The sequence below is a fragment of the Patagioenas fasciata genome, chromosome Z (assembly GCF_037038585.1).
Source record: "Patagioenas fasciata isolate bPatFas1 chromosome Z, bPatFas1.hap1, whole genome shotgun sequence".
In the NCBI taxonomy this organism is placed as follows: Eukaryota; Metazoa; Chordata; class Aves; order Columbiformes; family Columbidae; genus Patagioenas; species Patagioenas fasciata.
In genome coordinates, this window is record NC_092560.1 from 27,273,076 (window position 1) to 27,295,957 (window position 22,882).

The 22,882-nt window shown below is 42.4% G+C and overlaps 1 protein-coding gene across 2 annotated transcripts in view; it reads right to left on the reverse strand.

Annotated features, from left to right (window-relative positions):
• The window catches only part of MAMDC2 (MAM domain containing 2), a 61,907-nt gene that overhangs the window by 28,120 nt on the left and 10,905 nt on the right, over window positions 1-22,882 (reverse strand). For both annotated transcript variants that reach the window (XM_065860876.2, XM_071802136.1), the window contains exons 3-5: window positions 3,490-3,755; window positions 2,808-2,892; window positions 1,721-1,858 (exon numbers count right to left, since the gene is read on the reverse strand). In XM_065860876.2, coding sequence (XP_065716948.1) covers window positions 1,721-1,858; window positions 2,808-2,892; window positions 3,490-3,755 — 489 coding nt within the window. The remainder of the gene's footprint in view (window positions 1-1,720; window positions 1,859-2,807; window positions 2,893-3,489; window positions 3,756-22,882) is intronic.

A 22,882-nucleotide genomic window follows, 5' to 3' on the forward strand; every position in this document is an offset into this window, starting at 1 on the left:
TATTATTCTGCCAAGTCTGTATAGGGTTTGGTTTCTGAAGGTTTTACCTTAACTGAACAGACCTTTTTTTTTTTTTTTGTAAAATCCTTTAATAAGACTTTCGGGAGATGCTAATAAAAAAAAAAAGGCATTACATATAAGTAGACTGCTTCTCCCTCAACAGCCAGTATGACCTGCAGGATTTTCAAAGGGTATAGCTGCTCAGGCACTGATTTTGGGAGAGCTATCTCATTTGAACAGGAGACATCCACTTGCACAGATATGCTGTGCATCTCTGTCAGTCAGCATCAAACAGTATCAGTTGATGAATGGAAAAATGGTTCTTCACAAGTAGAAAACTTGGAGGAGAATGAAGTGTCAAACTGACAAGGTACTTCAGCACAGACACTGCAAACTGTGTCGTTAGGTCTCTATTTACACCACTATGTTAATTAGCTGATAGCGTTCTCAACCTGGAGGTGTTATTGCTCACTTCAGTCCAGTGGAAGGAGGAGAAAGGGCTTGCTTGGCTGTGGGTCTCCTCCAGCCTCCCACTCCCAGGGGTGACACTTCAACAGTACTTGCCTGAGTTCTAGACTTAATTTTCGCTCTGCAGTTTTACCTTTCATAGTCTAATTACTATGTCCTTGATGATGTACCTTCCTAGCATAATTCTTCTAAAAAAGAAGGTTCTTAGGTGACTTTTGGCTTCTTGGTGTCTTCTCAGCCAATGGTAAGCAGTGAGGGTTTGGTGTGAAGAAGAAACACTGACCATGAGCAAACAGATCCCTCCAGGCTGGCAGCATTTCCTGTCACAGACAGTACTTTGTTTAATAGGTAGAACTGCTGTCTGCTGTTGAAGTTTTGGTGAGTTAAACTTCCATCAAAATTTTACTAGCATGTAGGTGCCATGGGGCGATGCAGGGCTGGACTGACACTCTGTACTCAACTCACACAATTGTGAAACAAATAAAAAGGCACAGCGGCATGAGTTAAGGAAAGAGAGTCAACCCCACCTTTCGTGAAGTGATTCCTTGCACCATCACAAGCGTCACGTTACCCAAGATGAGCAGTGTGCCGTAGCAGGCAGATCTCCTGACCGTCACCTGCTGCAGCAACCCATGCAATGCTACATCAAAGATGTCCCTCAACCCTCTCTACAACTGTGCAAAGCCTTCTTCTCTCAAAAAGGTGGATGAGACAATGATTTAATACACGGCAAGGACTGAAAATCCTTTAAGTCTTCGCAGCATTCTGCCTCTGGTGGACTGTATTAACAGTTTGACTGAAAGAAACAAAGCTCGAGTACTCTGTGCAATTCAACCCGAGATTTTCCAAACATACTTCAGGTCCTTAACTTTCCTATTCAACTTGCCCAATAGCCACTGGAAAGAAAACACCTGTCAGAGAGAGGTACAGTGGAGTAGTACAAGGTTTTAAAACTTACTGCGGTCCATACTTTCAGAATCCACAGAAAGATGAATTTTCCCCCTCCATGTCCAAAAATTTATCCTTATTCTGAGTATTTTTTTAAGCCTAGCAAAGGACATAGCAACCTTTGTGTGAACTTCTGAAAACAACCCCTCTTTCTTTCTAGTCCTGTTTTTCACATAAGTCATTCTTCCCCCACCCAATGCCAGGAGAAAAGAAAGAACTCACATAATAATTTTCAGTGTAAGTCATAACGTGGATCATAGAGCCAGATTTTTCCGTATACTTCTGTTTTACATTTTTTGCTTACCCAGTTCACTATTAAGTGTGTGGTCTTTGGGCAGGATAGACTGAGAATTCCGAATGTTCCCTCCACCAACAAACCAGTTGACATTGGGGTTCCATCGGTTCACAAAGCCACAAAGATGATTTTCTTCAAAGTCACATTCTGCAATTGGAGACATCACCAGCTCAGTGCACAGATTTTCATTACAGAAACTGGAAGAGAGGTTATTTCCAAGGATAGGCCCCTTTTTACATACGGCAGTGTAGATAACACCTATATTTATAAAACTGGACATAGCACTTAACAGCTTGTAACAAATGAAAGTAAACTTAGCCACAAATTTTGATCAATTTTTGATAAAATTCTCATTTCCATCCTCTTCAATCGATCTTTTCATTAGTTTGCAATATAGGATTGCTGTAATTTAAACAAATAAAACAGATTTAAAATATACCACTTCAGAGTATTAAACAGTCAGAGCAGCACTTCTACTTGTAAACCAGGAATGACTGGAAACAAAGCAGGACTAGTATTTCATAGCAATAATGAGACTGCTTTGTTTCCTTCACAGAGTCAAAGAATTGTGACAATTTTGTGGGACTCAACCAGAGCGCCCCAAAAATGCAAAGGTCTCCCAGCCTCCTAGACACTGAAATTTTTGAACTCCATCAGCAGTTTTTGGCAAATATCATGAGGAAATAGCAGTAAGCGTAAATATCAACAGATTTCTGACTCTGCGGCCTGGAGGATGCCGCTGTTGGGAAGCATGAGCAGGCAGACAGCAAAAATAATATCGCAGCTGTTATGCCTAATATTTGCAGCAGTCTAGCTTTGTGAAAATATAACATTTGTTCCTGCTTGAACAATAAACATCTTTAGAATGAATTATTGTATGTGACATGGCTATATATATCACAAAGATGGGTGAATAAAAACACATATTGCTGTGTGGAAGCTTAGTTTAAAAATATCTATATCAAATATGACAGCCTACTTTTCAATAAGGAAAAAGCCACTGTCTCTTTTCTAAACCCAGACCTTTATTTTTAAACTGACAACAAGGTATTTTTTTCTATGCAGAGAATATGGGAGCTGAGCAGACAGTACTTACCAATACAATATCCAGGAGTTATTTTAATTTCAAAAACTGCTATACTGGCAGATTTATCTTGTCCCATTTCACCTTCCAGTACAATCTGCACAATATAAACAAACCTGTAAATTTTAGGGTTTCAGTATTTCCATAACTGCCCTGGACATTTGAGCAGGATAAAGAGCAGAACAAATTAAATATCTGTGGAACACTTATCATCCCTACAGACAGGAGAGGTGCTTTTACTGGAAGAGCTTGGCGTTGAGGATCGAGATAACACCTCTCCTTGAGGTCAGAAAGCACACTGAAGGACAATGAGACAAAGACAAAAAATCCCACACTTCATATAAAAGTATGGGACTCCAGACTCCTCAGCTGTGACTACACAGGCCGTTTTTGTGAGAGATGCAATGTGGTGGGTGTTGGGTAGAAATACTCTCCTCCCAGCAGGGCACAGAGAACAGGAGCAAGTGAGCACAGCTGCAGACCCCAGATCTGGAGGTCCTATATCTGCTGAGGATTGCCAGAAGTTCCGCAGAGCTCTGCCGCCCTAATTTTAGGGATGGGGGTGGGTCAACTGACTCACACCCTGGAGGTTAAAAACAACAATAGGGCCCAGGGCAGAAATGTTCAACAAGCAGTCTGCGCACCCCAGTATGTGCATCAGAACGCCTGTGGCATCTTCTGAAATTGGGCTTACCTTGTACTTCTTTGTGCTGTTGGTTAAATCCAAGCTTGCTATGAGCCAGCTGTCTGAAGGCTCCTTGGCTGACCACAGCAAACGATCGAAGCTCTCTCCCTCCTGCCGCAGGTACAGATTGAGCCTGGCGGGACTGGGTGAAGTCTCAGAAGTCGTTGCTATCTGATAAATCAGTCTGACACAGCTCCACTCCTCCGAGTACAGCTCAGGGCTGGACAGCACTGCCTTCTCACCCTCATAAGATGTATCCACAGAAATGTAATGTCCTAGGAACAGAGACACATCAGAATAATAAATGTCAGAGCCTTTGCTTCTGCATCCCTGGATAAAAGTACTTATTTATAAGGGAACCGTTGTTCTGGGGTTAGGTCAGGCGATTGAGACTGTCACTTGTTCATTAAGTGATTCATTTAGCCTTTTAATGCCCCACTGTACCCACACATACGTCACTTCGTGTGTCTCACTGCATTTTTAATCACAATTTTTAAATTATTTGAAATCTTCAGAGAGAGATGATGTATCAGTGTTAAGTAAATTATTAAGGAAAGACATGGACCAGTTGAAGAGGGTCCAGAGGAGGTCGCAAAAACGATGAGGGGACTAGAACACCTCTCCTGTGAGGACAGGCTGAGAGAGTTGGGGCTGTTCAGCCTGGAGAACAGAAGGCTCCAGGGAGACCTTACTGTGGCCTTTCAGTACTTAAAAGGGGCCTATAAGAAAGATGGGGACAGACTTTTTGGCAGGGCCTGTTGTGACAGGAGATGCCGTAATGGTTTTAAACTAAAAGAGGGGAAATTCAGCCTAGACATGAGGAAGAATTTTTTTGCAATGAGGGTATAAAACACTGGCCCAGGTTGCCCAGAGAGGTGGTAAATGCCCCATTCTTGGAGACATTCAAGGCCAGGCTGGATGGTCTAGTTGCAGATGTCCCTGCTCATTGCAGAAGGGTTGGATTAGATGGCCTCTGAAGGTCTCTTCCAACCCAAACTATTCCATGATTCTATTATTCTGTGATTAAGTATTGCCCTCCAGACCTGATAGCTGTAGACAGATTATTTGATCGACAAGATAATTTACACAGGCAGGAACATGTTGTGGGAATAATTGGTTGTTTTATAGATGAAAACTTTCTAACTTTGTTTTTATAACTTGGATTTTAAAACTATACCTAAAAAACACATTGCAGCCAAAAACTCCTAAAGCATTTCTGGTTTTAAAGCAGAATATAAAGACACTCTTACGTAGTAAAACTAGCAGGTACAAATATGCTGATTCAAAAAAGTGCTAAATTTAAAGCTACATTTAAACATATCAACAATCTCAATGACATTATTTCAAAATTACTCTCTGGATGGATATTTTAGGAGCTGGGTCTAAAATATAACCTTCTTTATAAAAACAAAAGAAAGGATGCAATGACAAGCTAAAAATGCAGGAGGTAGCCAAAAAAATGCCAAAGAAACAACATGGAGAAAAAGGAGGCAACAATAAATAAACCACAGTGAAACAGAAGCCTGGTCCAAGAGACTTTACTAATACGTCAAAACCAAGATCAGGAGAGTAAAAAGGGATATAGGAGTCATAGAAACATGGAATGCAATGGCAGAATGCAATGACAGAAACAAGCTAGGACATCTATGCCTGAAACATCATGCCACAGAAGATCTAGAAAATTATCCTCCTAACCTAGTGGCAATGTATATCAGACAAATCCCTTTCCTGATACTAATTTGCTGCAGCCAGGCTGCAAGACTGATAAGAGTGGTCAGGGACTGCACCAAGTCAGTCCTTCACCCAGCAGCACTTCACACTTATCCTCTTTAGCCTACTCAGAGCACATATTTCCTCTTCTTTTACCTCATTTCACTTGACCACAGAGCCCATCCTCCGTTTCCACACATACGTAAGCACTTGCTTCACTTGGACACACCAGCAACTGGACTAATATTAAATATATTTCTTGCCTTTGAGGCACACCCTCCCCTCACAAATCCTGCCTGAACTCTCCAAATCTACCAAGCCACCTTGGAGTTGCCTTTTGCAAGTACCCTCGCCAATGTGAAAAAAAATCATCCGCATGGACAGTCACTGCCCACCCTCCAAGGCAAAAAGCAAGTACAGATCTGGTCTACGAGGTTCCCAAAGTCATTTCTCATGCACCCTCAGGAAGATGCCAGGAGTGGGGAGCAGCTCTGACAACACCTGATTTCTTGGGCAGTGCATGTTACACCAGCCCACTGCATCCGCTCCCTCTCTCACCTGCAGATGCTGTGCACAGCCACCCATCTGTACTGGTACATTTTTGTTCAACAGATGTAAGATAGATGATTGCTACTTACTTAGGGGGTAGATGCATCCCTTAGGAGTATAAGAGGCTGTGTAAATACAGAAAAACTGCATTTTCTCTCCCTTTTTAGGGAATGGAATTTTTTTGCCTGTTACCACAATTTCTTTTCATATCTACTGTGTCTGGTTTTAGTCTCCTGAAGGAATATACAAAATCACTGATTAAGTATGAGTAACTTGTTACTACAGCAGCATATGAAAGAAAAAATAAACACAGGAATAAATATTTAAAAGTACGCACCTAGTGTGCCTGCCAAATACTTAATCTGCCACTACATAAAATGTGAGTGCATAACACACCCACTTGCATACAGATATCAAATGGTTCACAAGAATTATCACGCACAGCATTTATATGCTGGCATGTGCTAGTCCAAGATATGCATGTTTTTCACAGGCACAGAGGATAGAGGGAAATCTCCAAGGCTCTGTCAGAAGTCAAATGCTTCTCACATACTTGTTTTTAATTGATATAAGGGGAAATATCCAGTTCAGAAAAAGAATCTGTGGTTTTAGACTAGTCTGAATTTGGATGATTTTGCTTACAAAGAAACCTACAATTCAGAATCCATGCCTGGCAATTTCTGTTTAGATTTCAGCCCTATTTTTGTCTGCACTTGATGAGTATCCCCATAGGAAACCGAGTTTTCCTATGATATTCATCTTATTTTTTTTCAGAAATAAATTAGTGTCAACATAGGAAAATACATTCACATGAAGACCTCAAATTGCCAGCTATGAGGCTTAAATAGCTGCCTGTCTTCATGACTTAATTATAAGTAGACCAAGGTTCTTCTACAAAAATAGTGATTTAGAAGAGAAATAAAAACCTATTGGATTTTCCAGCCAAGATTATTATGTTCCTATAAACTTGGATCTGGGGATTATTACGTTACTGTAAACCTGAATCTGCGTTTTCTGTTTGCTGTACACTTGCTCTCATTTTGTCTGATTGCCTGCTGATATGAGAGAAAAGATCACGGGCTTTCTTTTCAATATTTTTAAAACTATTATTGCCTTTTTAAAAAGAAAGCTTAATTCGACCTATTCATTAAGTCTCAGAAACAGAGTGCTCTCACTCTCAACCTGCTAATTATTTTAGCATGTTGTGGATATTTAAATGTGTGATTTGCTCTTCTGAAATCAATGGGAGCACTGATAGAGAGCTTTATGTGTAAGTTTAAATGCTTTGCTAATCAGGATAAGGGAGCCTGGCACTTTGCAGTATCAAGCACAGAAAATGCTAAACTTCTTCCAAATGAATACTGGCATTGACTAAATGGCCTTTATACTAAACTGTATTTCAGTAAGGGCAACAACATGTGCCACTGCTGCAGAAAGGAAGGTCTCACAATGCAGACCTCTAGGACTGACACAGAGCAATTGTGAGAGCAAATCAATGCAAAGAAGGGTTTCCTTGGAGTAAAGAAGCAGACAACTTTCCACCCTTGTTTGTGGGAGGAACAGAAGGATATTTAGCAGTCTATGGATTATTTGATGAATGCGCACTGCTGTAGCCTGAAATTTCATTAAAAATGTAACATACAGCTTCATTTTACAGCATGCCACACATTTTTTTTTTCCTCAAAATCCTCCTAGAAATGCCCATTGCACTTAATTCATTATAGTCATTCAGGAGTTATCAAGAGAGGGCTACTCTTCAAAACCACAGGAAAGCAAAAGAGAGGTAGTCACAAAATACTAGGAAAAGATCAATAACACAGAAACACAAGCATGAAATTTCTGGCAATTAATTGCTTGGGGGGGAGATGCAGCCCTAAGAACTGTAAGGAGCTGTGCACATATAGGAAAACTGCACTTCCAATTTTTTAGGAAATGGCAGGGAGTTTGCCACTATGGTGTAGAAACCATAGAAGCTTCTTCACAGACAAGAAAAGCCAGTAAAAACTAACTACCTTTGACTGATACCAGCTAGCAGTTCCCCAGTGGAAGCAAACACCTCCAGCCAGCAGAAAAGCTGTGAGAAAGGGGATTCTCAGGTGTATGTCCTTCACCACTCACTCACTATTCAGGCAAGCGAGTAATGCACTTTCTACCCACATTCCTATAATGACTTTCTGCCTACTGTGTAACTTCACTGTCTTCTCCTTGACAGCTGAACCAAACTGTACAGGACCAAGCATGTGTATATTTTACATTCCTCCATGTCCAAGTAAAATATTGAGCCTAGAGGGGATTAGGACTCAGTGTTTGAAACCTATACCTTTCTCATTGCAACTATGCATTGCAGTGGTAAGATTCACAAAATGAGACCTTTAAAACCCTTCTGTGTGCATCTCTCTCATCTTGCTCCTCTAACAAGCAGTTCCATGCAGTCCCTCTTTAGTACAGCTGGTGATACATTAACTCTATGAGTCATTCACCAAAATTTTCGAAATCTATCATTCTTTTTTTCTTGTTGTTGTTTTAGTTTACTTATAAAATAGGCACAAATATATCAGTCAGCAATAATTGTATCAGTGGCTTAGGGGAGAGACAGTTAAGACCAGCAGTACTGCTTTTTCCCAAAAAACAGTGCAGAAACAACACTGATTGCTCACTCTGTAAATAACAGAAGACAAAATGCCAGACACAGGCTAACGAACTAAACAAAATTCCAATAACAAAATGAAAAAATAAATTGGGATGACTAAAATTACCAGTTAGCTTTTCAATTATACGTTTCATCTGTAAAAGCTTGGTAGGGTAACCACAGATGGTTAGACTCTTCGTGGGGATATATCTGACACAGCTGTTCGCTTAGTTCAGCAACACTGCAGCTTTACAAGAAAAACAGCATGTAAGCAGTGAGCTCCAAGACAAACAGTATTAAGGAAATATGAAGCAGAAAAGGTTTGGGAATTTACAGTTGATTAGGCACTCATTTATAAAGAAAATCTGCAACAAAGTCTGGATTTTGGGCTATGGCTTTAGGGTTTTTAAAAAAATATTCTACTGCCAAAAAAAGAAAAGGGCAGCAAATCAGTTCATTTTTAGGACCTCTTAAGTCTTCTTACATCTCCAGAAAAAGTTAGTTTAAAATATTGATACAGACAGAGAGACATCATTTTGCAAATGAAGTTTGCACAGGGAGGCTTCCCCTGGGTACGGATTAGGTTTAGATGAAAGTTCAGAGTTTGAGTTAAGTACACAGAAATTCAACAAGCTGCTCCAAATGAGAACACTTCAGACTCAACACTCCATTTTTCATTCAACTTATTTTCAGCAGACGGCAAACTTCTCAGCTAAAGTGGATATTTTTTCCTGAAAAATTGTCTTGAAATACAGACCTGTGTGGATCAATGTTAAGCTTGTTCTATAAACAAAAAGTTGAGATTTTCTACAGAAAATTCTTCAGAACAGTGTCCATGCATTTTAATGAGGCTTTTTGAAGAGCTGGAGTGTGAGGCTGGGGTTGGGGGCTCAAGTTTTTTTAGGCAGTGTCTTGGAAAAGCAAAAAATTGCATTAGCAAGTGACTTTTCAATTGGAGGGAAATGTTTTGTGGTACATCTCCATGAAGAAAGTAAAAGAAATCCCCAAACCAAGCAAACACACAAAAGCCTGCACAAATATTTCGTCTGCACCCACAGTATTGTGCTGGGATTAGAGAATCAGCTTAAACTGCAACTATGGTGGCAATTCTTAATGAGAAGTCAAACAAATGCAGTTTGGAATACTTTTGGTATCTGTCAATCTACAAGCAGAGGGCTGTTATCGGAGTTGGAGGTCTTTGCAGCAAGTTTTGCTCCATGCAGCCTTACAACCTAGGCAGCATCAGGCTGGGGACACTTAGCCCTCGTCCCAGGTCCCATGCCGCTGCCATGGTACAGCTCCAGCAGAGCGCTGGTGCTGGTGCCAAAGCCACCACAGGCTTCTCCTCGCTGCCCTTGCCTGTCTGCCGCGGGGCAGGTCCCCTCTGGGCAATCTTAGCCACAATGTCACCAAACCTGAGGAGCATCAAGAGCCACCAAAAGCCACCCAGACCTCTTACACAACCAAGGTCTCACATCCCAAGCAGGCAGAGAAAGCACTGCCTCTCACCACAGCTGCTGGACCTGAGGAGGAGGTCTGTCCACCACACAGAAACCTGGGAGGTCTGCCCCACATCCCCCTCCCTAGCCTGGTGTATGCTGGGACCAGTTAGCATTGTCATCACAGGAAGAACTTCTTGGTCTTTAAACCTCCTTGTCTCCTGCCTGGTTTCTTAAAAGCAGCTCTGTGAAAACTGCTGAGAGATGAAGAAGCAGGAGGTGGTCTGTATTTGTTGTGTGCAGAGACTGACATGCACTGCTACTGTCCAGGCTTTTCCTCCTCTTGTGTCTACAGGGGCACTTCAAGCCCAAAGCTGTCATCTTCCTGCAGCAAAAACGCACAGTCCTGCCCGGCTGCTGCCCCAGCCCCTTCACCGCCCAGGCAGGGAGGGCACCTGAAGACCCCGCTAAATCTGCCCCTGTGCTACTTTGCTTCTCCAAGGGGAACAGTGGGGTTTCCAGGCAACTTTCACGAAGCTGAGTGGTATTTATTGAAAACAAAAGCATTTTGTCAAAAAGCACGGCCTCGGACAATGAACACCCAGGCAGTTCACCCAGGCAGTCAGGCACCTTCCTCCTGCTTGGGTGGACAGCCCTGACAACAGGAGCTGGACCAGCAGCTTTCTCTCTGCTCACCTTACTTCACAGAGTCCCCCTCCAGGAACCGAGACTAATCATTTGACCCTTTGTTTGCCATGGCCACCAGAGCAGGCCGGAGAGCTCATGTTTCCCAACCCCGGGGTGCGGGAATCTTGAAAGATTCCTTTCCCAGCAGAGGGCTTGGACTGCCCCACCTCCTGCCCTGTCCTTCACTTCTACACAAAAGTTCAGAAATACAGCTGTCAGCCAGCCTGTCAAAAACCATAAAAGTAATACAATTAGCCCTGAAACACTTCATGACTGTGGCATCTGGTTGCAGCTACTACCATGCTAGCAAAGCCTTCCAGCAAGGAAGTGTGGATCCATTGGCGTGCCCATGAGAGTCTGGCAATGGTCCAGCCTGCGCTGCTGTTCTGTTTCTGATTTTAGAAGAGTTGCTCCACTGCACTGGGGACGTTTGAACTTTTAAGAGCTTTCTGGCAACAGCCAGGTCCTCTCGTTGCTCTCTCTCTTGAAGTCCCAAGATCCTTACATCATGCATCAATTACACCAGACCTTCTGTTTGTTCCAATACAAGCATGTGGGTTTGTTTTCTTCCACAATGACCTCACGGATTTTTATACACTTGTCAAGTTTTCTTTCTGTTTGTTCCAGCCAACCCGTCCATCCCAGTGAGCTGTTGTTCAGACCACTGCATTCCCCTTTTCACACAGCTCATTACATAACTTTGACAGTTTTTTATCTGCTGACACAAAGGCTCCCAGGTTCCTCTCTCATATCTCTGTTTTTCTTTGCAACAGCTCTTTCAAAAAGCCATCTCTGATTTCCATTAGCTCGTATTCTTGAGCAGCATGTAGGTAAGATCTGGAGACACAAGATTCTCTGCTGTGAACTTCTGAATCAGAAGTAATTCAGAAAAGTCGTTTCTTTATTCTTTGGCATCCTAAATCAGTTTCCATTGTCCCCAGTTCACGGGGAATATAAAACATAAAAAACAGATGAAGTAGAAATCATCAAGCATCTATTTGTTCACAGTGCTAATCTTTTTCATCACTAGCTTTATCTTTGCTAAACCATGTTTCCACCTGGATCAAGCACACAAGGGAAAGCACAGCTGCTTGTGCAGGCAGTGTGCATCACAGAGGTGCTTTTCTTCAGCAAAAGAGTACAAAATTTCACTCCTGCAGTATTCCCTTGCATTATGTTGTCTGTTTACTTCGTTGATTGTTCATTTATTTATGTAGATGCACATGGTGCGATGTGGTGGAGCATACCTGTAACGTACTACGGGTTCTGGTTCACATTATGTGCCAAGCATGTCTCAGCCTGCCCAAGGCAAACCTACCCATCCACAGTCCACATAGCTTTGGCACTTTTTTGAAGAAAAATCCATCAGATTTACAACCCAGACCGAAAGGTTGGCTTGCACCCCGCAGGGGAACTAACACGAGGAAGTGAGTGAGCCAGACCATGAGACAGGTGACTTCTCATTGTGTTTTAAGAGCGGAGGTTTCTGGGGCCATGCTTCTCCTCGAGTCAGAGTAACAAGCACAGCCATAGGGACTAAGTGCTTGAGTGAGTGAAGAAAGAGATACACCAACCCTGATTTGGTTGCCATGTGTCAGGATTTCTGTCAATCTGAAAGATCATGCTTTTGTGCTTCGAAAGCAAAGACTTCTTGGTCAAGAAACTTCCTTTGTATGCTCCAAAGGGGTTAAACTAAAAGCTGGTGGCGCTCACCATCTAAGCAAAACTCTGAAGCAAGCCTGCACTCAGCCAGGGAAACGGGAAAACCCTGGTCACAGCAAGTAGTGGCCCCAGGAGGGAGAGGACAAGGAGCCTTGGAGCCGGGGCCCAGGGGTGAGCAGGAGGAAAAGTCCACCCAGCATGGCTTGACTTAGGTGCATAGGGGAGTCATGCAGGGTCATCCTGGGCCAGACCCGAACACTGCCCTTGGGGAAGGAAAAAACCTGCAACCGGCAGCCTTCTGGAGCGTATCTGCAAACCACAGGGATGCACTCAGTGAACGATTATAAAAGCAAAACTTTTCTACTGCATGGTTCTGCTGTCTCTGCATGTGCCAAATCACTTGGCCTACTGCATTACCCTGAAAACCAGCTCATCTGCCTTAACATTTGTCTGTCCCAGCTACAACAGATCAATTAATAAACTGTACCCTGTGCCCACAAGCCTTGTCCCTCTGTGGAAAGTTCTAAATGTGTATTGGTTTCACTGGCTTCAGAAGCTGGAACTCCTGTGAGTTCAGTTTCCTGCTTTCTGTAAGCTTGGTGACTTTAGACTCTTTTTTTTTAAAGTCAGGATTGTTAGCATGACTGACAGGCTCACTGTGGGCTGATCAGTGACCTCGCATCACAAAATACAAACAGAACTGCTACCAGATGACGTGCATATTTATATCCATATCCTGAAATAGCTGGCTACAGAAGGTGCTTACAGATGAGCTAATCAGATCCCGCCGGGTACTAGCAGTATTCTGGGAGAAGGTCACCCGAGGGAATCAGCCTAGCCACACCATCCGTTTCCAAAAGCTGTTGAAGGTAGCTGTCTTGTAATTTATCACCAGCTGCTGCTGTGGCAGCCCCGTAGCTGCTGCTGTGTTTACTCAATGGCCACTCTCGAGTAATCCACTCCAAGAGAGAAAGCAGACACAGTGACTCATCTTTTGCCCCAGCAAGCTTCATCCTGGACCAGGAACATGCAATGGTGAAGATTCAGTGTCTGCAACCACAAAACCTGCAGCCAAGGAACACATCTGCTGATGCTGAACATCACAACCACCAGGACCATGGTTAATATTTCCTGGAGCTCTGCAAAACTGCATCCAGCAGTTAGCCACTTCAAAGGTCAACATCAGCACCTTTAGTTTACCAGGGGTGCCTTAAGGCCTGCAGTCCTGTACATCATTCCTGCCTGGCAAGCAGCTGGTAGCAACTAAGGATGTGTGCGTGTACAGACATACTGAGCCAAAATACACAAAACTGGAGATGGGGGGTTTTCCAGAGTTTATCAAAATAGTCCCAGGTTAGATAACTGTAACCTCTAAAACATCTTATGCACATTTTAGGGGAACAGAAAGTAGTTGTAAATTTAATCCTGAAACCTACATTTGCCATTTGAGCTTTAAGTATCACCTGTTGTACCACCACTTCATTAGGCATCAAACACCTGACATTCAGAGATGTTTGCCAAAGGATTTTTCATGTAAGTATAATGCTTTCAGCTTCCTGCCTCATTCTCTGAAGCAGAAAGTACCCTTCACATTATACATATCCATGCTCCATGGTAGAGTACATTCATTGGAAGCTGAGCACAGGGTCATAACCTGCAAGAGCACTCCTTTCAACAGACATGAGTGATGACTTCTGGCTGAGTACCCTTAAACAGAAACTGTTAAAACTGGCAAAATTAAACAAGAAATTAATTTAACAGCCCACAAAGCCTGGAATTCAACCTACCAAGGCTACTCTGAGCTTTTTCTTCTTCAGTTACTGCTCTCTATCTCTTTTTGTTGAGTGGATAATTTTAAAAATATGAAATGCTACAAATTAAAAGGCAGGAATGAAAGCTTGCTCTGATTTTCTTTTTTTTTTTTTTTTCTGAGAAACATGAATATACTTATTGACCCCAGAACGACTTCCCAATTTTTACACGGATTATAGAAAACTGCACATTGATACATTTACTGCTGGTCTCAAAATTCAGAATATCCCGAAGTATTTTACAGAATGCTGTGGGGAGGGGCTGATGCCCAATGGCTCCCTCCCCTCTGCCTCAGTAGCTGCAATCTCTAGTACCACCGCAAGGAGATTCAGTTGTGGAGCTTCAGCTCACAGCGAGACATTTGGACTACCCAGAACTATGTTTACAAGCATCACTTGATATCAAAAGAAAAGACACCTCCTAGTGCAAATGCCAGTATAAGAGAACAGGAAGAAATGGATACAAATGAATGTTATAAATGTTTAGGAGATTTAGGAACCAGTATTCTGCTTTACACAGGTTATCTGACTGCTGACCATAATCAAGAGAGTTCTGATACATTTTAGTTTCCCTTGGCTTTGTGTTACAATTAAAACAGTCAAAGCCTCCTTCTGGACTGAGTCCATATCAGTGAACTACCTTACACATCTGAATTCATCTCAGGTCATCAGATGTCAACCAGAATATGCACAGGCCTCTGCCATCTGTCTGGCCCTGTCCATTCCTCACATGTCTATCACACTGTGGTGGTCTCTCTGCTTCCCCTTACTAGGCAATGGTCAACAAACAAATTCCTTCAGGCAGTCCCTTCACATGCTCCCCAGCTGCCCAGGGACACTTGTCATTGCAGACGCTCAGACTTTATTCTTAACACAGGCTCCAAATGTTTCCATTTTGTTTCTAGTTAATTTTGGAAGGGAAAAGCTACTGAAACTTTTGGTGAATTTTAGCACTTACTGCAACATAATTCCAGTGAATATCCAGTATTATACCCAGGCATTTGCTTGCAAGGGCATTTAGCAAACCTCAGTTGTGCTATAAGACACGTTTATCAAGACAGAAATAGCACTTGAGATGCAAACTGGTCATTGGAAAAAATCTATCCATCTGACCCTGCCAGTTCATGACACTGCTTCCTTCAGGATATCCTCACTGACTCCCATTTCACTGCTAAAGTAAGTAAAAGTTTGTCAAATCTTTCTAAAGTATCAGAGTTCATGGGCCTTCATTAGATTTTTTTTTCCCCCCCTAACAATCATTAAGGCTATTGTGCCTCATTCTATTTACTTTGCATCCTAAATATGCTAGGGTTATCACACAGATGATAATGAAGTTCAGGTAAATCCATAAATGCTATTTAGATTAACCTCCTTCAGTGCACTTGGCCTGCCAAATCTCACTGGTCACTTAACACGACCCACAGGGAGCAGCTCCCTTGCAAGTGTGTCCCCCCATTTATTCCTCAGAGTGTAACTAAAGGACCCCAAAAGACCACAGCAGCTCTGAACCCGCATCCTCCCAGCTGGCTGTTAGTACCCAACAGCGCTCACAGATGGACACTTGGGGAAGAAATAAGTGTAAAACAGGCACACTGAGATGCTCCACCTCAAGCCCTCTGAGGCCCTGCTGCTATTTTCCAGCCTGAGCTGGCTGTGGTATCCACTCTATCAACAGATGATCCCGACCGAACAGCATGTGCCTTGTACTTTTTCTAAATAAAAATAAACTATGTACAAAATAAACCCTGCAGAAATAACTTTGCTCTATCTGCCAAGCTTTGTGTGGTCTTTCTAAAAACAGTCCTTAGTCCAGTTTTTCTGAGAAAGCCTTTTAGTGTTGGTTTTGCCATGAAGTATACTTCGGAAGTTATTTGAGACAAGGCAAATGCTGGAATGCTTGAAGGTGTTACCAAAGTTCATACAGTGTCAACGAACAGGTTCAGCACTGGTCCCAACACATTTTCTGTATGTTTACAGTTTCCCCAGGAACAGTGAATTCTCTGCTGGAAAAGTATTTTCTGCAAACACGAAGCGTTTGAGGGGAAATTGGAGCCAGGAGCTGCCTCCGGGTGCCTCCAAGTGCTCCCATATGCTGCTGCTCCCCACGCTCGGCAGCTCTGGCTGGACCCCGGCAAGCCCAGCTGGCCACTGGCAAGGACCCACCAACTTGCCTTCTGCTGTCAGCAAACAGATTTTCAACTCTCAAATTGTGCCGGCAGCTTCTCCCACCAGTTTTGCCTGTTAGCCTGCAGAGTCAGAAACTTGTGCTGCCTGCAGAGAAAGCTCGTTGTTTACTGAAGAAACTCACAGTTGTACTTGCCAAGGAAGCATCAATGGACATCTTTGGGATTACAGAGGCAATTCACTCCTTATTAAATGTTAACAAGTGATCAGACAAACTTTCTTTTCGGTTCACATTTCACACATGCGCCACCGGTCTCTTGAAAGAGAGGATGTAGGATTGTCTTTTCCAGCCTCTGCTCCAACTATAAACTCAAATAGCATTGACAGCCGCTCTGCAACTCACACACAAAAGACATTTGCCAAGAAGCCTTTACCAGTGCAACTTTCTGGCATGGTCCTCAGGCTCTGCCTTTACTGTGGAGCAGGAGAAAGACCCATTTCCACAGCACAGAGACTGTGAAACTCCCAGAGCTGCCGCTCCTCCTCCACACCTTAAAAGCTGAGAGTAAGCTAGGCCACAAGACCAGCTGCTTGCCAAGTTTTATCTTGGAAAACAAGGGAAATATTTATGACTGTTGGGAACTCGGGGTGGGGGGGAACCAAGAAGACAATGTTTTAATGCGTGATACTGAAATAGCCCGAAATACTGAGCCAATATTCCTATAACTGCAGTGCTCCAAGGGAGGAAAACACAAGGTCTCACGCACCAGTCTTCAAAAGTCTGGTCTCTACCAAGAAGCTGATCCAAGCCAACTGAGTACAGAACAACCATTTAAGGCCTAAAATTTTCACATTCAGAATTCAGGAAAATGTCATTTCACCATATCATTACAAACCAGAATGTTGCTATTTGTACTTTTTTGTAGTTGTTTTCATTTTAAAAAGAAAAATGCTAATGGAGGGGAGCGGCAGGAATCAATAAAATACATAATGCAAATACATAACTAAATTTCCTGTAAATTCTTATGACGCAAAAAAGCACACAATGTTTTAGAGAGCAAGGGATACACCATGCAACACAAATAAAACAACCAAGCAGGGATATTCGTTTACACAGCTATTTCCTTGCTTTTAAAAATGCTCTAGTTTATCTTCTTTTACACAATACTTTTTTCCCCATGCTGGCTTTTAAAAAGAAATCAAAGTCTGCAACATCTTTTACATGTTGCAAATAAATGGCTTGTTTCTTTGTGATGCTTCCGACTCTTGAGGCAAAATACAGGAGTATTAACAGTCAGGAAATGGACCTCAAGACATGCCTGCCGTTGTCCTTGTAACTCTCTGGGGAGGAAAATGGCTCTGCTTCCCAGCTGCTCTCAGACCTGTGACCCAAGCTGTTTCAGGAGAACACAGCCAAATCCCAGCACGGGCAGCATATAATGAATTTTAAACCTGCTTTCCTCCTCTACATCTCTGTGCCACATGAAGCCCAGTCAGGAGAAAATCAAACCCACAGAGCCTTACTGAAAACAGATCTGAGTAGCTCATCTTTGGCTTAGCTATTCTATGAGATAACACACCTGTAGTTACTTCTCTGTGCCCCCCTCCATAAGTAATTTAGGGCTTAAATTCTGCATCAAAGTGCAAAGAAAATAAGATCAACTGAAAAGTTTGTTTAATCATGGCCTGAGGAATTCCCAATGGACCACTGGATAGAAACTACAAGCACAAAACAAATTATCTCCTACACTAAGCAAAAGCTGTGTGTGCCTGCCAGATGATGAGGGATAACTCTGTGGCAAAGAGGCCTGCACGCTGCGCAAACACAGCCTCTGCCGTCAGGCTCATTACCTTCCTGACTTGTTTGCTGAACCTCCAGGACATCCAAAATCCCTAATTTCAGAATTTCCTTCTGGGCACATTTTCCCTCTGAAATGTATATCCTTTCTTTTCAGGGAGAAAGAATACATAGACATTTGATGGGACAATGGAATAGTTTCATTAGCCATTCTTATTGAATAGCAACTGTGGGCCACTTTTTAAAGACGTTCACCGTTCTTGCCAGAGTTCTCAGTTATATGAAAACAAATGTGGTATAAACCAAACTGTGCATACTTTCACAATGTCTGGTTAACATTACCACTTATTTCTTCTGCAGAAGCAATGATGAAGGAGATTTCCATTGCAGCATCATGGCCTGAATCTTCAAATAAAATTACACATTGGCTTTTTGAATGCCCTTCCCAAACAGCTCAGAGTCAGGTGCTAGAATTCAGCTTCAGTGGTCTTTTAGTAAAAATTAGTCGAAAAGGAGAAGTATACTTCCTGCTCCAGAAGAGCTGAAACTTTGCCATTCTAGTTTGTATATGGTCTTATTGTGTACAAGTGTTGCCATACAATGACAACATATGGCAACCTGGGCAACAGATCATACAAACAGACATCACCCTAATAATGAAGTATGTAAACAAACAGAAAACAAATTCCACTGAAACCAAACTGTACTCCTCAGTCAGACTTGCTGTAGTGTATTTCTGTTCCAGCTATGAAAGAAACATGACAGCACAGCTGAATATAGAAATGAGACTCAATAAAATTTGGAGCATGGTCAAGATGAGTCTAATATTACTTATGATATTCAAAACTAGCAGCCATTTGTTAAACTCAGAAAATTCTCAGATATTGAGAACAATCTTTGACACAGAGACATATGGATTTGGTCGGTGGGCTAGTTGATGGATGAAGAATTTGCTGGATGGCCACATCCAAAAACTTACAGTCAACAGCTCAATGTCCAAATGGAAACCAGTAATGAGTGGTGTACCTCAAGGGTCCGAGCTGAGAGAACACTGCTTAGTATCTTCATCAATGACATAGACAGTGGGACTGAGTGCACCCTTAGCAAGCCTGCAGCTGACACCAAGCTCGGTGGTACCATTGATTTGCTTGAAGGAAGGGATGCCATCCAGAGAGACCTTGGCAGACTTGAGGAGCAAGCCTGTGCAAACCTCATGAAGTTCAACAAGACAAAGTGCAAGGTCGTGCATCTGGGTCACGGCAATCCCTAACATCAATACAGGCTGGGCGATGAAGGGACTGAGAACGGCCCTGAGGAGAAGGACTTAGTGCTACTGGTGGATCGAAGTCTGGACGTGAGCCAGCAATGTGTGCTTGCAGCCCAGAAGGCCAATTTTGTCTTGGGCCGCATCAAAAGGAGCATGGCCGGCAGGTCGAGGGCACTGATTCTGCCACTCTGCTCTGCTCCAGTGAGACCCCACCTGGAGTCCTGCATCCAGCTCTGGAGCCCCCAGTACAGGAAAGACATGGACCTCTTGGAGAAGGTCCAGAGGAGGCCACAAAAATTATCAGGGAGCTGGAACAGCTCTGCTGTTAGGACAGGCTGAGAAAGTTGCGGTTGTTCAGCATGGAGAAGAGAAGGCTCTGAGGAGACCTTATTACAGCCTTCCAGTACTTAAAGAGCGCTTATAAGAAAGATGGGGACGGACTTTTTACCAAGGCCTGTAATGAAAGGACAAGAGGCAATGGTTCTAAACTGAAAGAGAGGAGATTTAGGTTGGACTTTGTATGACGACGATGGTGAGACACTGGAACAGAGAAGCTGTGGATGCCCCAACCCTGGAAGTGTTCCAAGGTCAAACTGGATGGGGCTTTCAGCAACCTAATCTGGTGAAAGATGTCCCTGCCCATGGTAGCGGGCTTAGACTAGATGATCTTTGAAAGTCCCTTCCAACCCAAACCATTCTATGATTGTATGATACTAAATATGAATGGAACTGTGAAATAAGTTGGTAGGATAGGAGAATAAAGCAATTAGTATAGTATAAATGCCTTGTAGCTGGCATTTCAAAATCAATTAATTTAATGTTAGTTAAAAAAAAGTCATCTCTGAAGCTAATGGCAAAGTCAATTATTTGGAGTAATACCTACGTCATCAGTTTGATTTGAATCTGACTAGGGAATACGCTAATGTACTCACCTCCAGAATAACAGTCTGGACCGAAATAACCCATCTCATGCTTGTTGCTGATGTTTACTGAAGTTGTCACAGAGCAGGTCCATCCTTCCTTACAGCTTACTGCTCTTTGATTATGGGTGCTTGCAAACACATTGCTGACAGGAGGCTGTTATTATCAGCTATAGATAATGGACAGCAGAATCAGTTGGAATATCTTGCAACCTCCTCAGCAGTGCATCAGCAGGATCACCAGTAAAATGTACAGACCCTTTGTGCAGGCACAGCCTGCAAACATCTCCCTCCAAAAGATCTTACAGGCTGCCTTGTTCCATCAGACTCAAGTGCTGCATTACCCTGAGGACCCTTCAGACTGCCATCCTTCTCTCCCAGGGAGTTTCCTGCAGTACAATACACTAAATGTTACAAAAACTAGGATGGTACAATCATCAAATTAGAAAAGGCCTCAAGAGAGGCCAGTGCAGATGTACAGCAAGCAACAATTCCACTTTCCAGCAAGTTTCAAAGGTTAAGGTTTTGGGTTGTGGGTTTCTTTTTCTCTTTTCACAGAATCATTTCAATATTTTCAAGACATGGACTTATATTGAAACTTCTACTGCTCTGGGCTTAAGCTGGAGCTCCTTTTTTCTCTCACTTTCTCTCTCTTGAGTAGCCAAGAGAGATACGTAAGCTGAAAAGTAGGTGTCACAAGCAATCTTGCAGTAAGCAGCTATGTTATTTCTTTTAAGAACAGCGAACTAACTTGCAGGCTGACAAAAGGCAGAGCAGTCAAATTCCCTTCTAGATGCATAACTAACAAAAACCACAAAATGGTCTATCAAAAATAAACAGCACAAAAGCTAAGCAACCCTTGAAAGGCTAACATAAAAGATCTAGCTGACCCAGCACAGGAAAAGATTATTGGAGTCCTCTACTAGTAAAGGGTGATTGATCATATAACCCTATTTTGGATTCAACACCCACCAGCTGCGATGTCTACTCCACATTCATGAGTGCTTTTTCATATAAAAACACTGATTACAGCTCTTTGCTTTTTACCTACATGTGGTGGTCCAAACTATACATTCCACTCATCTTATTTCCATATATGACAACTTCGCTGTGCAAAGTTCTCTCTTCTTTTTCAAACAAACTACAGTTACTGCCCTAATAACTCTCCAGTTTGACACTTAGTTTAAAATAAGCACTGGAAGTGACTATATTTAGAGAACAATCTGGTATTGGTATAAATCCTCTCATGTTTCCACTTAAGCACCCAAGAATATTCTTGGCCAGGAGAGAAATCCCGTTGCAAAAGGCCTTGCAAGAATTAAAACGCAAAATTAACAACTATATAAGAACTAGAAAAGATTCCTGTGTTTGAATTTCTCCTGCTTGTTACTAAACTTCAACTAATCTTACGCAAATCAACATCTTCAATTAGCATTGCCTAGCTGTAAGTATGCAGAATTTAAAAGTTACAAAACATCCTACTTGAAATGTTATAAGCAACAGCTTAAAATGAAACATGTAAGTTTTCAAGGATATATATGAAGATGTTAACAAGTAGTTCGCTGTGAAGCTGAATATGCAACTGGAGGTGCTAAGCAAACCATTCACTGATAGACTTGTAAAAAGACTTATTCTGTACATGGCCGAATTTTATCATTGTTTGTGCCCTGGACGTTACCATGTCTCCAAGGCATATCGCTAAGGGAAAAAAAAATGAAGTTAATCCAGTTTTCTCAAACATATTTATTGTAGTTATATTGGGTACACTTTAAAAATCCGGCTACCAAGATGCTTGTACTTGGAGTTTTCATTTGTGTATGTGTATGTACTCTAGCACTCAAGGCAGCCTTTACTGGTCCCCATAAGGGGACTTAGGAATTTAAACATTTACGAATCAGCTTACACTCAGGAAAACCACAACCATTGATCTTCTGATTACTGTGAAGGCTCCAAGTTCTTTCACAGCTATGGGAGTATATTGCTGCTTAAGCTATGGCTCAAAGCCTGAGGAGTACTGAAAGCTGCCTGCATTGAGTAAATTTTCTACTGCGCTCTTAAGAATGGTTCCCATGTCCATCATACAGGACAAAACTGGCTGTCACCTAGCATTTGGGTACTCAGATATAATTTTCCTGACATGAAAAGGGTCTCAGGAAGATTGTGAACCATGGCTTGACACATGGAAATGTGTCTCCAGATCTTTCTCTTCTGGTTCCAGCCCCTACTTAGAGCTTGTGACTGCTTGCCTCAAGTGTGCACATATTTAAGGCAGGGAATATACTTCTCTGTACATAAGGTACCTGGCACATGGCAGAATGAGAGAAGAAGGGATTTGCTAAGAGCAGACAACAGCAATAAATACTGATAAAGAACAGCAGATCAGCTTGGGGATACATGGCTTCGGAGAATTAAGGCTTCTATTTCCCAAACAGGCACAAGGCAGACAGCGCAGACATCTACATCTGTTTCAGCACTTGCCTGAAACTATTCTGATGAGCTCAGAGCAACTCGGAGTCCATATCCATTCATTCCTCTGCCTCCCTGCTGACTTCACTAAACAGTTACGCCAATTACTGTCAACTCTGTCTTATGGCCTTGAATGAACTCAGATCACTTTGGCTAAAGAGCTGTGAGACAGTAGGTTCAGTCAAGAAGGTTAATTTGCAAAATGATCTGTCAAGAGTGATTAGGTGGAGTGGAACTATTTTGCTAAAGCTTCCTCCAGATAACAGTCAGAAGTCTTCAAATGCAAATTACTAAAGAAACAGGAAATTATGAAGCACAGACCTTCTTCAAAATTCGAGTG